The sequence below is a fragment of the Dromiciops gliroides genome, chromosome 4 (genome assembly GCF_019393635.1).
Source record: "Dromiciops gliroides isolate mDroGli1 chromosome 4, mDroGli1.pri, whole genome shotgun sequence".
Lineage (NCBI taxonomy): Eukaryota > Metazoa > Chordata > Mammalia > Microbiotheria > Microbiotheriidae > Dromiciops > Dromiciops gliroides.
This window is the reverse complement of record NC_057864.1, coordinates 496,443,802-496,457,981: the sequence shown is the minus strand read 5'-3', so window position 1 is coordinate 496,457,981 and position 14,180 is coordinate 496,443,802. Positions and strand designations below refer to the sequence as shown.

Below are 14,180 nucleotides of genomic sequence, written 5' to 3'. Positions count from 1 at the left end.
GGCCTCTAGGAAGACCCAAAGATGCTCATCCCCTTATGTGACAATTCTAAGAGTCTAAGAAACACCAGAAAAGGATCTAGACAGAACCTTCATACATTGTTTGGGAGGAGGAAGAGGAAGAAGAGAGGCAAAAAACAGCCAATGTCTGTTGCTGTGGTACACACACACACACACACACACACACACACACACACACACACACACACACACACTGCAGAGGGGTATAAAAGGGTTGATGGGGGGAAGGAACTGTCCAAACCCATCCCTCCTACTCAGCTCCTCTCCAAAGATCCCACCCCCCCCCCAGACACCATGTGCCACACCAGCTGCTCCACTGGCTGCCAGCCAAGCTGCTCCATGCCCCTGTGCTGCAAGCCAGTCTGCTGTGTCCGTCCTTGCTGCCGCCCAGCCTCCTGTGTGACCCTATTGTGCCGCCCAGCATGCCCTGTGGTGACCAGCTGCCAGGCAGTCTGTGGAGCCGGCAGCTGCTCCCCCTCCTGCTGTGTGCCCAGCCCCTGCCAGTCTGCCTGCTGTGTGTCCAGCCCCTGCCAGTCCACCTGCTGTGGGTCTAGCCCCGGCCAGTCTGCCTGCTGTGTGCCTGTCTGCTGCAAACCCACTGTATGTGTGCCTGTGTGCTGCAAGCCTGTGACCTGTGGAATCCCATCCTGCCAGGCCTCCTGCTGCCAGCCAGCCTCCTGCACCTCCCTGCTCTGTGCCCCCTCCTGTGCCCCCTCCTGCTGCTGAGCAGTTCCCTCCCTTGTATCCCACAGATTGGAGCCAAGCTATGGTTCTGGTATGACTCACCACCCAGGAGACCCAGGATAGGTCACTGTTGTCAGAACACAGCAGGGCTGCATCACAATCCATGGACTTCACTATGACATAGAAGCCCCCATTGCCACATGGACCCTTCCAGACCTCCCCCAGGGGGAGATGCTGGGACACCAGGGTCCTACTTTCCACAATGTCCCTCCCTGTCTTGGGGTCACTGCAGCTTCCCCCACCCCTGGGACACACTTGAAACTTCAATAAATTCAAGAGGAAACACAGCAAATAAGTTCCGGGCAACTCTGTTCTCTGAAGCCTGATGGTCCAGGATGGGGGTGGGGGGTAGAGGGAAGGAAGGAGTTTCCTCTTTTGTTCTGGGGGAGAGAGCATGGTCCAAGAGGCTTGAGACACACCCAGGGACACCTGGAAGGAATTTGGCTCCTGGGCTCCTATGGGTTTCTTCAGTTTTGGGACCCCAGATTGGAGGGCAGGAGGGCAGGAGGGCAGAGAGTCAGACTCCTCCCAAGGCCTTCCTTTGGAGAGGGCAGAGGCTGGACTCTCAGCTGAGCCTGCCTTGATGTGCTGCTCTGCCTGCTTTCCCCTGCACAGAATAAGATGCCACACTGCCAAGTACCCCTGTTCTCCCTGCCTACTTTTCTGCCTCCTTTGGCTCATTGTCTCCTCCCATTAGATTGTAAGCCCCTTGGGGGCAAGGACCATTTGTCTTTTTTCATCAGGTATAGCCCCAGTGTTAGTACAGTGGCAGGCAGGCAGTGGGTGCTTAATAAGGTGGATTGGATTGGACTGGCAGGCAGTGCCCCCCAGGGGACACAGCCTTGTGGTGCCCTGGCTACTCAGAAAAGGCAAACAGGTTTTCAGGAGGGCAAGTTTCCAGGCCTCCTCTGGGTCTGTGGGAGAATCCAGGCCCTTTCTCATGTAGCCTCTTGGAAGAACACATTGGTGCAGTTAGACCCAGAGACAAGAGAACATAACAGGGTCCTGTAGCCCATGGGCATGAAAGCACAGGGAAGCCCTGGCCATGTGGGTGTCTGCATGTGTCTGTACTTATGTCCTTGTTTGATTGTCTGTACACGTGCATGTTTGTGTGTGTGTGCATGTTTGTATCTGAGTGTGTACATGCGTCTGTGTCCCTGTGTGTGCCAGGGTATGTGTGTCTGTGTCTGGATGTGTCTTTGTCTCTCTGGGTGTTGGGCCTGTAGGCACCAGGTGGCAAGGGATTCCCACACACCACTGCTGAACACCTGCTGGCTGGCCCTGGAGCCCTGGCCCTTGCAGGCAGCCTCCCCACCCCCCCTGCCCATCATCCCAAATGCCCCCACAGCACTGCAAGCAAAGGCCTGACCACCCCCTTCAGAATCCACTGAGGCTTCAGGGCCTGAAGTAAACAGACCAACCAGCAGATCCCAAATTTTCAGCCCATCCTGGGCTTCTGAGTGACCCTGGAGACAAATCCTCTTCTCTGACCTCTGCTGGGAGCTCCCTGATGGGACCCAGAGCCAGACTGGTCTCTGCTCACTGCCTGTGTCCTTCCTAGGGCTGCTCTCAGCCCTCTGTCTTGGAGCATCCTACAGCAGCCCAGCTCCGCCCTATGGGAGACGACCCTGCCTCCTCTTGGACAGAGAAAAGAGGCTGTGCCTTGGGGCTCCCTCTTTGCCTCCTGTGCTGACCCCAAAATGCCCTCTACACCATCGACTCTCTCCTCCCTGGGGCTGAGGAGAGCAAGAATTGGAGGCTCTCCTGGCCAGGGGTTACTGTTCTAGGTGTGGCTGGGATGCCATCATATCCTCCCTCTTCTAGGAGGGTCAGCTATGCCAGCAACTCTGACAGTCTGTCTTTGTCTCTGTCTCTGTCTCTCTTTGCATGTGTATCAGTCTCTGTTTGCCTCTTTGTCCCTCTATCTCTGTCTATCTCTCAGATCTCTCATCTCTCTTTCTCTCCTCATCTTCATCTCTTTGAATCTCTCCCCCTCCATCTCTATCTCTTTGACTCTGTCTCTCACTTTCTCCCTCTCCTTTTCCATCTCTGTCTGTCCCTGGCTCAGTTTCTCTGACTCTGTCTCTCTATGTGTCTCTCTGTCTCTCTATTTCTCTCTCTCTTTCCTTCTCTTTTTCCAATTTCCATCTCTACAACCATAATTCCACTAGCCCAGAGAAGATCTTCATCACCATCACCTAAAATAGTGACTTGCACCCAAGGTTGTCCTTTTCCCAATCCATCCTCTACACCAGGGATTTCAAACCCAAGAAGAAATGGGAGCGTCTAATACATATATACAGATCCCTAAAAATAGAATATTACCTAGGTTTAAAATGGGACTTTGTCAATGTTTGGCTGCATTTTTATTCCTCCTGTTACTTATTCCTCCAATATGTTTCATGCTGGTTTGGGGATCGGGTGCCATTGGGAACAACACTGTGGGCACCCCCACTGTGGAAGCTGCCCTGGACTGCTCTGAAAGCACAGTTCTGATCACGTCCCTGGATGACCCAATATGTGCTGTCAAACAGAATATAACCTACAATGTTGGCCATTCACAACTACCCAATCTCTCCCCTTGCTCTCCAGAGCTCTTGCTCAAGACTCCTCTAGGTACCTTTGGCCAGTGGGGCCTGCTGGTCTCCCAACACAAAGCTCCCAGTCTCCTCAAGCTGCTGGGAAGGCTCAGAACACCCCTCCCCCATCTTCCCTCCCAGCTCCAGCGATCCAGAGCTCAGACCTTGTACAGGAAGCCTTTGAGATCACCCTGGTCAGTGCTCTCCCCTCCAGAAATGTCCCTGAGGAAGCTGGTCCCTGCTCAGGGGTCCCTCAGCCCACCAGCAACCCCTATTGTCACTGGATGCTCTGGACTTAGCCTGGACTCAGGCCAGGAGCTTCATGACTGGTTACTAAAGGCTGGAAATGAAACCCAAGGTAAAGATGTTTATGAGCCAATATCCATCTCCTGGACAAGGTCACCATGCCCATAAACAACAACAGGGAAGAGGGATTACTCTGCCCCTGGCACATCCGCCTGGCAGGAGGGATATAAAGCCCAAAAGGCTAGGGCTCCTTCTCACACAGCCCCACAGCTTCCATCTCCTTCACACACACACACACACACACACACACACACACACAGACAGCCACCGGCTCAGTCCCAGTGAGGCTCAAGCCCTTCCCTGCATCAGGCACCCAGCCCCACCCTGACACCCCTCTGCCACTCTTAGCTGCCCAAGGCACCAGCACAGCTTCTCCCATCATGGCAGACTCCTGTTTTTCTGGGCCCTGTGTTCCCACAGCCTCAGCCGCCTCAGTCTGCTCCAGTGATGTGAGTTGTGGCAGCAACATCTGCCTGCCCAGTTCTGGCATGGGCTCCTCCTGGCAGCTGGACGACTGCCCAGAGAGCTGTTGTGAACCTGGCTGCTGTGGGCCCTCCTGCTGCCCTGCCCCATGCTGCACACCAGCCTCCTGCCTGACCCTGGTGTGCCGCCCAGTCTGCTGTGTGCCTGCCACCTGCCAGCCAGTGTGTGCACCCAGCCCCTGCCAGTCTGTGTGCACCTCCTCCTGCTCCCCAGACTGCTGCCAGCAGTCTTGCTGCCAGCCCATTGCCTGTGGGGCTTCCTCCTGCCAGCAGTCTTGCTTCCAGCCCAGCTGCTGCATTGCCCTCCCTGGGTGCTGCAAGCCCAGCTGCTGTATGACCACAGCCTGTGCTCCAGCCTCCTCCTGCTGCCAGCCCAGCTGCTGCTGCCCTGCCTCCTGTGTGTCCCTCGTCTGTAGGCCAGTGTGCAGACCAGCCACCTGCTGTGTGCCTCTCTCCTGCAAACCCTCCTGCTGCACCACCACCTCCTCCTCCTCCTGCTGCTGTGCACCCTCCTGCTGTCCAGCCACCAGCTGCTGCCGCCCTTCCTCTTGTGTGTCCCTCCTCTGCCAGCCCACCTGCTGCAAGCCTGCCTGCTGCACTGCCACCTCTGGCCAAAAATCCTGCTGCTGAACACAGGGCACTTGGCCTTTTCCACCCCTGACCACCTTCTGTCAGCCTCCTGCATAGAGCCCCCAAAACATCAGGCTCAACAACTGGCCAAGGAAGCCAGTCCACCAAGCTACAGCTGAGCACATCACCCACCCCAGCCCACCCAGGGTCTCCCACAAAGCTCCTCCATCTCAAGGCTGACCCCAGTCACAGCTCCTGCTTCCACATGCACCTAGGTCAGTGTGCATCACCCTGGAACTGCCTGTGGCTCTCAGGCTCTCTCTGGGCTCAAGGTATGGTGGGGAATGGCCCCATACAGGGACCCACCTGCCAATAAACTGAATCAATGCCACTTCATGGCCTCTCCCTTCTCCTTCCTTACCATGGACACATCATTTTGTTGTAGGGGGAAGGCACAAATATCCGACAAGACTGCCTGAGGAGACCAGAAGGTCTCAGGAGATGGCCATCAAGCAATTGACCACCACACGATGCACACACCTCACCAAGGTCATGCCAAGCCATGCCCTGACCCATCCCCATCCAGCCCACACTGAACCACATTCTCACCCATCTGCCTGCCCACCTGGCTACTAGACTCTTGCCTTACATTGTCTTCTGCTTCCCAAATCTGAGTTCATTGAGTCTAGCTCAAGGGAAGGACATCCAATACACTCTGCCCCAGCATCTCCTCTGCAGCCTCAGTCTGAGTGCAACCCCAGCATCCCAGGGACCTGGGAGATGACCATAGCCAGGAAATGTTCTCTCACTTTGGAAGCCTGCAGAGCCAGGACACCCAGACACTCATGTAGGAATGGACATGTTGGAGGGTCTGACTCACACCAGAGCAGCCAGGCCCCATGGGAGCACACCTGGAGAGAGGCTGCTTGCAGGCACACTCTGCATGCCCAGCATCCAAGCAGCCTCCATGGCCCTCTACTCAACCAAAGCCCAGCCAACTCACTCTCAGCATCACCAGGACCACATAGCCCCAAATCACCCTGAGGCTGACTGAGAGCTGGTTGACATCTCAGGGCAGTGACAACTTCCCAAGGAGCCCTCTGTGTGCAGAAATACAGAGGGAAGTCAGAAGAGGCAAAAGGCCCTATGTTCTTCCATCTGGACAGGTGCCCTTGGAGGGAGTCTACAAGCCCCACTGACCAAGGTCACCTCCACACAAACACACATGTACATCCATACACACACAGACTGGCCCCTTCATTGATCTCTGCATGGTAACTCCCAATCTTCCTGACAGAGAGGAGGACTCTGTCTTCAGAAAAGGACAGTGTCCCCAATAATGGCACTGACAATGATCTTCTCACCAGGCCCTGGAAGGGGATACCCAGTTTCTTTGTTCACGGCCACATTTTTGAGTAAGCCTGTAACCTGAGCAGAGAGAGAGAACCTCAAACTGAGAGGAAGTCAAACCTTTGGAGGAGCATCCTTCCAGACACTTCTGAAGGAGCACTCAACAGCTGTCTGCAGGGAAGTGGAGGAATATCAGACAGGAGAGAGAAGAGGCTTCTTTTCCTTCTCCAAGAGCAGAACCAGGAGAAAGGCAGAGAAATGGGAGAGCTGCTGATGCTGTATTGTTTGAGGAAATCCTAACCAGAGCCACCCACCACTGGGGCATGGGGACCACTGCATGTCCAGAAGACCTGAGGGACATCTGGGAAGTCCAGAGCCCATGGAGCTCATGGGCAGTTGGACAGGTGACCTTCCATAAGTGTTCAGGAAATGCTACTGTCAGTCAGGGATTGTCTCAAGGGTACAGGGTCTAAGGACAAAAAGCACTACCCTCAGGGAGCTTGTATTCTACCAGAGGAAGCAGGATGAAGATGGACAAGCAAATACAAAGTCCTTTCCTAGGGACAGAGGACACTGGCATATGTAGAGGTCGGCAGAGAGTCCACATGGGAGGCCCCAGAGGAGCTCAGCCCCAGAGGAAGCCAGGCGTCCTAGGAGGCAGAGGTGTACAGGGAGAGCACCCCAGGCACCAAGGAGAGCCCGGACAAAGGCACTGAGGGGGGAGGTGGGGTTTGTGCAGCCCTGGAAGCTGAGATATGACACAGTATGACTCAGTTCTCTGCTGATTGTGCTCATTGGGCCAGAGCATTAACAAGAAGACAAAATACAGCTTCTCCCCCAGCCAGCACCACATCATTCCATGGATGTAGAACCATCAGTTAAAGAAAAGGGCGACATTTTGCACACTGTGGATACATTCACTTGTTTGGGCAGGGTATGTCCTAAGGATGTGCACTAAGATGAGGAGCTTGTCACATGGATTGCCACAACTCAGTGTCTGGGATCCTCTAGAGGAGAAGGGGGGCTAGAAGAGGTATTGGACCACCTACCCAACTGAAGATCTACAGAATCATTGTGCTGACCTCATTGTTCCTATGAGTTCGAAGTATCATCTTCCCATGTAGGAGTGTAAACAGTTCAAACTTTTAATATCTCTCATGAATTCTTTTTCCTGTTTACCTTTTTATGTTCCCCCAGGGTCTTGTATTTGAAAGTCAAAATTTCTATTCAGTTCAGTTCTTTTCATCACTAATACCTGAAAGTCCTCTTTTTTATTGAAGTCCCATTTTTTCCTCTGAAAGATTATACGGAGTTTTGCTGGGTACATGATTCTTGGCTGTAGTCCCAGTTCCTTTGCCCTCTGGAATATCATATCCCGTGCCCTCTGGTCCTTTATTGTAGATGCTGATAGATAATGTTTTATCCTTATTGGAGCTCCACAGTATTTAATTCCTTTTTTTCTAGCTGCTTGAAATATTTTCTCCTTGACCGGGGAGCTCTGAAATTTGGCTATAATATTCCTGGATGTTTTCCTTTTGGGATCTCTTTCAGAGAGTTATTGGGGGATTCTTTCAATTTCTATTTTGCCTTCTACTTCTAGAATATCAGGGCAATTTTCCCTGAAAATCTCTCGGAAGATGTAGTCTAAACTCTTATTTTGGTTATGGTTCTCAGGTAGTCCAATGATTTTCAAATTATCTGTCCGGGATCTATTTTCCAGGTCAGTTGTTTTTCCAAGGAGATATTTCATATTGCCCTCTATTTTTTGATTCCTTTGGGTTTACTTTACTGTGTCTTAGTTTCTCATAAAGTCACTAGCTTCCATTTATTAAATCACACTTCTTAGGCAATAATTTTCATCAGAAAGCTTTTTATCTCCTTTTCCATTTGGCTTTTGAAGCTGTTGACTTTTTTCTCATAGCTCTCTTATGTTGCTCTCATTTCTCTTTCCATTCTTTCCTCCACTTCTCTAAACCCTACTTCTATCTCTCTTATGTTCTCTTCAAAGTCCCTTTTGAGCACTTCCATTGCCTGAGACCAATTCATATTTTTCTTGAAAGCTTTGGATGTAGGGGCCCTGATGTTGTTATTCTCTTCTGAGGGTGCACCACAATCTTCCTTGTCGCTAAAGAAACTTTCAATTGTTCTCAAATTTCTTTGCTTGCTCATCTTGCCATTTTTGCTTGACTTTTAGCTCCCTCTTACAGTGGGGCCCTACTTCCAAGCTACACTGTCCCAAGGCTAAGAGGGCTCCAGCTGTTTCAGTTTGAGGGAGGCCAGGTTTCTCTCTCGCCTAGCCTGTTCTCTGGTCCGAAGGTAACCTCAAGCCAACTTGCTAGTTAACCAGCCAGCAAAGTGCTGTGGTGGTTTTTAGCTTCAACAAGCCTGCATCCCTCCCTGACCTGGGCCTCCCACTGCTCAAGATTCCTTCCTATGTCCCTGCTGGGCTGGGATATCCAAATTCCTTCTCAGGTCCCGCATACAGCCCTCTATTTTCCACCCCCTGGAGCCAGCCCTTCAGCCCTCTCACTGGATGGTAAGCTTAGTTGCAAAAGACGCCAAGGTTGTAGCTGATTCGGAGGCTGGTGGTAAATTCCTCTTGTGCAGCATGTTTGGGGTCTGTGTCAGCACGATCTCGGGGTTGGATTCTGCTCACAGCACAGTATGGCTCCCTTTAGTTTGGAAAATAATCTCAGCCAGCTTTTGTGGGGTTTGCTGCTCCAGGGCTTGTTTTATTGCTGTTTGGGGGGGTCTGTGCTGACCTCATTGTTCAATGCTTGGGAAACCTGAACATTCAATGAGCTCCATGCCAGGAAACTAACTTGCTTCCATTCGAATGGCCTTGGGAAGATTCTGAAGATCATTTTGCAAGATACTCCACAGGACACTGAGGTCCATCCTTGAGATCAATTGCCAAGCATTTAAATTGTATTTGAAGAGAGCCCAACTCTACTGGGCTGGCCACATTGTTCACATGTGCAATGCGCATTTGCATAAAAGACATTTTTATGGAGAACTCCCACAAGGAAGCTCCTCATGAGGTGGTTAGAAGAAGCCATGCAAGGACACTGTCAAGGTCTCTCTAGAAAATGTTGGAATAAATTCCATGATATGAGAGACACTGGCAGAGGACTGGCCAGCATGGAGTGTCCACATCAAAGAAGGAGCTGTGCCCTATGAGGGAGGCAGAATTGCAACAGTCAAAAGGAAAGTAAGATGTGCAAAGTAAACATCTCTCCTCTCCCAATATTCACACAATTTGTGGCTAACCTGTGGTAGTCCTCTAATTCATACAGGTCTAAGGAGACAGTCAGGCACACTGTACCTTGATTCCAAGAGAGTGAAGTCAGTTTGTTCCTCTTCAAGAAGGAAGGACCACCAAAGCATCTGAACAGGCAGTTTTCAGACAAAGAAATCAAAGCTATCAATGATCATAAGCAAAAATGCTCTAGATCGTTATTGACCAGAGAAATGAAAATTAAAACAACTCTGGGGTATCACCCCACTCCTAGAAGATGGGGAAATATTACAAAAGAGGGAAATATGGATGTTGGAGGGATGTGGGAAAGCTGGGTTCCAATCCACAGTTGGTGGATTTGTGAAAAGATCCAACTATTTTGGAGAGTAATTTGCAACTACATGCAAAGGACTATAGAACGGAGTATACCCTTTCATCGAGCAATACCACTGTTAGGTTATATCCAAAAGACATCCACAAAAAGAGAAAAAGACCTGTTTGTAGAACAATATTTATAGCAGCATTTTTGTGGTGGCAGAGAATTGGAAATCAAAGGAAAGCCCATAAATTAGAGAATGGCTAAACAAGCTGTGGTATATGACGGTGATGGAATATTGTTGTGCTATAAGAAATGACAAGCAAGATGATTAAAGAAAGGCCTGGAAGACCTATGCGAGCTGACATATGGTGCAGTGAGCAGAACGAAGAGAATGCTGAACAGAGACAGCAACATTGTTTGGTAAAGAACTGTGAGTGACTGAACAATTCTCAGCAAAACAATGATCCAAGGCAAACCGAAAGGACTCATAATGATGCATGGTATCCACCTCCAAAGGAAGAACTGCTATTGATGGAACACAGACTGAAGCAGGCTGTTGTTCACTTTCTTTCTTTTGCTTTTTATTTGCTTTGTTTTCTTACAGAAATATCAAATATGGTAATGTTTCCCATAATTGTACATGGACAACCGATATCTGAATGCTTATCTCCTCAGGAAGGGTTCACATGAGGGAGAGAAGAAGGGATAAAATTTGGAACTGAGGACTAAAATTGAGAATATTTATTTTTTTTAAATGAAGGAATACATCCAACCAATAAGGCAGAGGAGGCAGGGCAATAGGGCTGAAACAGAATGTGACTAAGGAAGTAATAAGGAAAGAGACTAGAAAAGTAGGAAGGAATAATTCCCATGAACATTGAACAAGGCACTTTCTTGGGTCCTGGATTCTGGTCGTTTGCGGTTCTCCAAACCTAGAAATGGTCCTTTTGTACTGAAGGTCAAGAAGAGGGGACAAGGTGCCCCTAGTGCCAGGTCTTCTTCCGAAAGCACTGGCATTTGTGTACCAGGAGCAAACAAGGGACAATTATATTCTCAGCTCAGAGCAGCCTGCTTGTCCAGGGCAACACTGGTCCTCCCACTCCCTCAGCAGTCCTGAAACCTCCTTGGAACTTAGGAGGATGAGGTCCAAACCCCTTTCCCTGGAAGGCCAGACTCCATTTGCCTTGTTACTGATTAAGTGTCCAATGAATATTTGAGTCTAAATGGCCTTGGGGAGACCCAGAATGCCCCATGAGACCAGGAAGGTGAGGGCTTCCTGCTTTGAGGACTCTCCCAGAAGTCTTAGGTTTGGCTTTGAAGGAAGAACAAGGAATCAACATGTAGATATAATTAAACAAGGGGGACAGTGGCCTCTAGGAAGACCCAAAGATGGTCAAGCCCTCAAGGGACACTTCTGAGAGTCAAAGAAACACCAAACAAGGATCTAGACAGAACCTTCACATATTGTTTGGGAGGAAGAAGAGGAAGAAGAGAGGCAAAAAACAGCCAATGTTTACTGCTGTGGCACACACACACACACACACACACACTGCAGAGGGGTATAAAAGGCTCGATCAGGAGGAAGGAGCTGTCCAAACCCATCCCTCCTACTCAGCTCCTCTCCAAAGATCCCACCCCCCCCCAGACACCATGTGCCACACCAGCTGCTCCACTGGCTGCCAGTCAAGCTGCTCTGTGCCCCTGTGCTGCAAGCCAGTCTGCTGTGTCCGTCCTTGCTGCCGCCCGGGCTCCTGTGTGACCCTGTTGTGCCGCCCAGCGTGCCCTGTGGTGACCAGCTGCCAGGCAGTCTGTGGAGCTGGCAGCTGCTCCCCCTCCTGCTGTGTGCCCAGCCCCTGCCAGTCTGCCTGCTGTGTGTCCGTCCCCTGCCAGTCAGCCTGCTGTGTGCCCAGCCCCTGCCAGTCTGCCTGCTGTGTGCCCAGCCCCTGCCAGTCCACCTGCTGTGGGTCTAGCCCCTGCCAGTCCACCTGCTGTGGGTCTAGCCCCTGCCAGTCTGCCTGCTGTGTGCCTGTCTGCTGCAAACCCACTGTATGTGTGCCTGTGTGCTGCAAGCCTGTGACCTGTGGAATCCCATCCTGCCAGGCCTCCTGCTGCCAGCCAGCCTCCTGCACCTCCCTGCTCTGTGCCCCCTCCTGTGCCCCCTCCTGCTGCTGAGCAGTTCCCTCCCTTGTATCCCACAGATTGGAGCTAAGCTATGGTTCTGGTGTGACTCACCACCCAGGAGACCCAGGCTAGGTCACTGTTGTCAGAACACAGCAGGGCTGCATCACAATCCATGGACTTCACTATGACATAGAAGCCCCCATTGCCACATGGACCCTTCCAGACCTCCCCCAGGGGGAGATGCTGGGACACCAGGGTCCTACTTTCCACAATGTCCCTCCCTGTCTTGGGGTCACTGCAGCTTCCCCCACCCCTGGGACACACTTGAAACTTCAATAAATTCAAGAGGAAACACAGCAAATAAGTTCCGGGCACCTCTGTTCTCTGAAGCCTGATGGTCCAGGATGGGGGTGGGGGGTAGAGGGAAGGAAGGAGTTTCCTCTTTTGTTCTGGGGGAGAGAGCATGGTCCAAGAGGCTTGAGACACACCCAGGGATACCTGGAAGGAATTTGGCTCCTGGGCTCCTATGGGTTTCTTCAGTTTTGGGACCCCAGATTGGAGGGCAGGAAGGCAGGAGGGCAGAGAGTCAGACTCCTCCCAAGGCCTTCCTTTGGAGAGGGCAGAGGCTGGACTCTCAGCTGAGCCTGCCTTGATGTGCTGCTCTGCCTGCTTTCCCCTGCACAGAATAAGATGCCACACTGCCAAGTACCCCTGTTCTCCCTGCCTACTTTCCTGCCTCCTTTGGCTCATTGTCTCCTCCCATTAGATTGTAAGCCCCTTGGGGGCAGGGACCATTTGTCTTTTTTCATCAGGTATAGCCCCAGTGTTAGTACAGTGGCAGGCAGGCAGTGGGTGCTTAATAAGGTGGATTGGATTGGACTGGCAGGCAGTGCCCCCCAGGGGACACAGCCTTGTGGTGCCCTGGCTACTCAGAAAAGGCAAACAGGTTTTCAGGAGGGCAAGTTTCCAGGCCTCCTCTGGGTCTGTGGGAGAATCCAGGCCCTTTCTCATGTAGCCTCTTGGAAGAACACATTGGTGCAGTTAGACCCAGAGACAAGAGAATATAACAGGGTCCTGTAGCCCATGGGCATGAAAGCACAGGGAAGCCCTGGCCATGTGGGTGTCTGCATGTGTCTGTACTTATGTCCTTGTTTGATTGTCTGTACACGTGCATGTTTGTGTGTGTGTGCATGTTTGTATCTGAGTGTGTACATGCGTCTGTGTCTCTGTGTGTGCCAGGGTATGTGTGTCTGTGTCTGGATGTGTCTTTGTCTCTCTGGGTGTTGGGCCTGTAGGCACCAGGTGGCAAGGGATTCCCACACACCACTGCTGAACACCTGCTGGCTGGCCCTGGAGCCCTGGCCCTTGCAGGCAGCCTCCCCACCCCCCCTGCCCATCATCCCAAATGCCCCCACAGCCCTGCAAGCAAAGCCCCGACCACCCCCTTCAGAATCCACTGAGGCTTCAGGGCCTGAAGTAAACAGACCAACCAGCAGATCCCAAATTTTCAGCCCATCCTGGGCTTCTGAGTGACCCTGGAGACAAATCCTCTTCTCTGACCTCTGCTGGGAGCTCCCTGATGGGACCCAGAGCCAGACTGGTCTCTGCTCACTGCCTGTGTCCTTCCTGGGGCTGCTCTCAGCCTTCTGTCTTGGAGCATCCTACAGCAGCCCAGCTCTGCCCTATGGGAGACGACCCTGCCTCCTCTTGGACAGAGAAAAGAGGCTGTGCCTTGGGGCTCCCTCTTTGCCTCCTGTGCTGACCCCAAAATGCCCTCTACACCATCGACTCTCTCCTCCCTGGGGCTGAGGAGAGCAAGAATTGGAGGCTCTCCTGGCCAGGGGTTACTGTTCTAGGTGTGGCTGGGATGCCATCATATCCTCCCTCTTCTAGGAGGGTCAGCTATGCCAGCAACTCTGACAGTCTGTCTTTGTCTCTGTCTCTGTCTCTCTTTGCATGTGTATCAGTCTCTGTTTGCCTCTTTGTCCCTCTATCTCTGTCTATCTCTCAGATCTCTCATCTCTCTTTCTCTCCTCATCTTCATCTCTTTGAATCTCTCCCCCTCCATCTCTATCTCTTTGACTCTGTCTCTCACTTTCTCCCTCTCCTTTTCCATCTCTGTCTGTCCCTGGCTCAGTTTCTCTGACTCTGTCTCTCTATGTGTCTCTCTGTCTCTCTATTTCTCTCTCTCTTTCCTTCTCTTTTTCCAATTTCCATCTCTACAACCATAATTCCACTAGCCCAGAGAAGATCTTCATCACCATCACCTAAAATAGTGACTTGCACCCAAGGTTGTCCTTTTCCCAATCCATCCTCTACACCAGGGATTTCAAACCCAAGAAGAAATGGGAGCGTCTAATACATATATACAGATCCCTAAAAATAGAATATTACCTAGGTTTAAAATGGGACTTTGTCAATGTTTGGCTGCATTTTTATTCCTCCTGTTACTT

At 51.5% G+C, this 14,180-nt stretch overlaps 4 protein-coding genes across 5 annotated transcripts in view; 3 read left to right on the top strand and 1 right to left on the bottom strand.

Annotated features, from left to right (window-relative positions):
* Positions 1–14,180, bottom strand: part of TSPEAR (thrombospondin type laminin G domain and EAR repeats) — a 190,748-nt gene that overhangs the window by 74,072 nt on the left and 102,496 nt on the right. The gene's annotated exons all lie outside the window — the stretch shown is intronic.
* LOC122754229 (keratin-associated protein 10-11-like) lies at positions 313–744 on the top strand. Its single transcript, XM_044002446.1, has 2 exons — positions 313–365; positions 513–744. The coding sequence occupies exons 1-2, from the start codon at positions 313–315 to the stop codon at positions 742–744; spliced, it is 285 nt and encodes a 94-aa protein (XP_043858381.1).
* LOC122754219 (keratin-associated protein 10-3-like) lies at positions 3,977–4,759 on the top strand. The gene has a single exon (XM_044002435.1). The coding sequence runs from the start codon at positions 4,028–4,030 to the stop codon at positions 4,757–4,759; it is 732 nt and encodes a 243-aa protein (XP_043858370.1). The 5' UTR covers positions 3,977–4,027.
* Positions 11,257–11,778, top strand: LOC122754230 (keratin-associated protein 12-1-like). Of its 2 annotated transcripts, none has more exons than XM_044002447.1 (3): positions 11,257–11,288; positions 11,430–11,525; positions 11,607–11,778. In XM_044002447.1, the coding sequence occupies exons 1-3, from the start codon at positions 11,257–11,259 to the stop codon at positions 11,776–11,778; spliced, it is 300 nt and encodes a 99-aa protein (XP_043858382.1). The 2 variants fall into 2 exon arrangements, with proteins under 2 accessions (XP_043858382.1, XP_043858383.1); XM_044002448.1 differs by having other exon boundaries at positions 11,257–11,293; positions 11,501–11,570.

Excerpts from the sequence above, each read along its gene's own strand:
- LOC122754219 (XM_044002435.1), top strand. The coding sequence starts at position 4,028 with ATGGCAGACTCCTGTTTTTCTGGGCCCTGTGTTCCCACAGCCTCAGCC.
- LOC122754230 (XM_044002447.1), top strand. The coding sequence starts at position 11,257 with ATGTGCCACACCAGCTGCTCCACTGGCTGCCA. Across the intron at positions 11,289-11,429 it reads AGCTGCTCCACTGGCTGCCA|CTGCTCCCCCTCCTGCTGTG; the intron begins GTCAAGCTGCTC and ends TGGAGCTGGCAG. Across the intron at positions 11,526-11,606 it reads TGTGTGCCCAGCCCCTGCCA|CCCCTGCCAGTCTGCCTGCT; the intron begins GTCTGCCTGCTG and ends CTGTGGGTCTAG.
- LOC122754229 (XM_044002446.1), top strand. The coding sequence starts at position 313 with ATGTGCCACACCAGCTGCTCCACTGGCTGCCAGCCAAGCTGCTCCATG. Across the intron at positions 366-512 it reads CCAAGCTGCTCCATGCCCCT|CCCCTGCCAGTCTGCCTGCT; the intron begins GTGCTGCAAGCC and ends CTGTGTGCCCAG.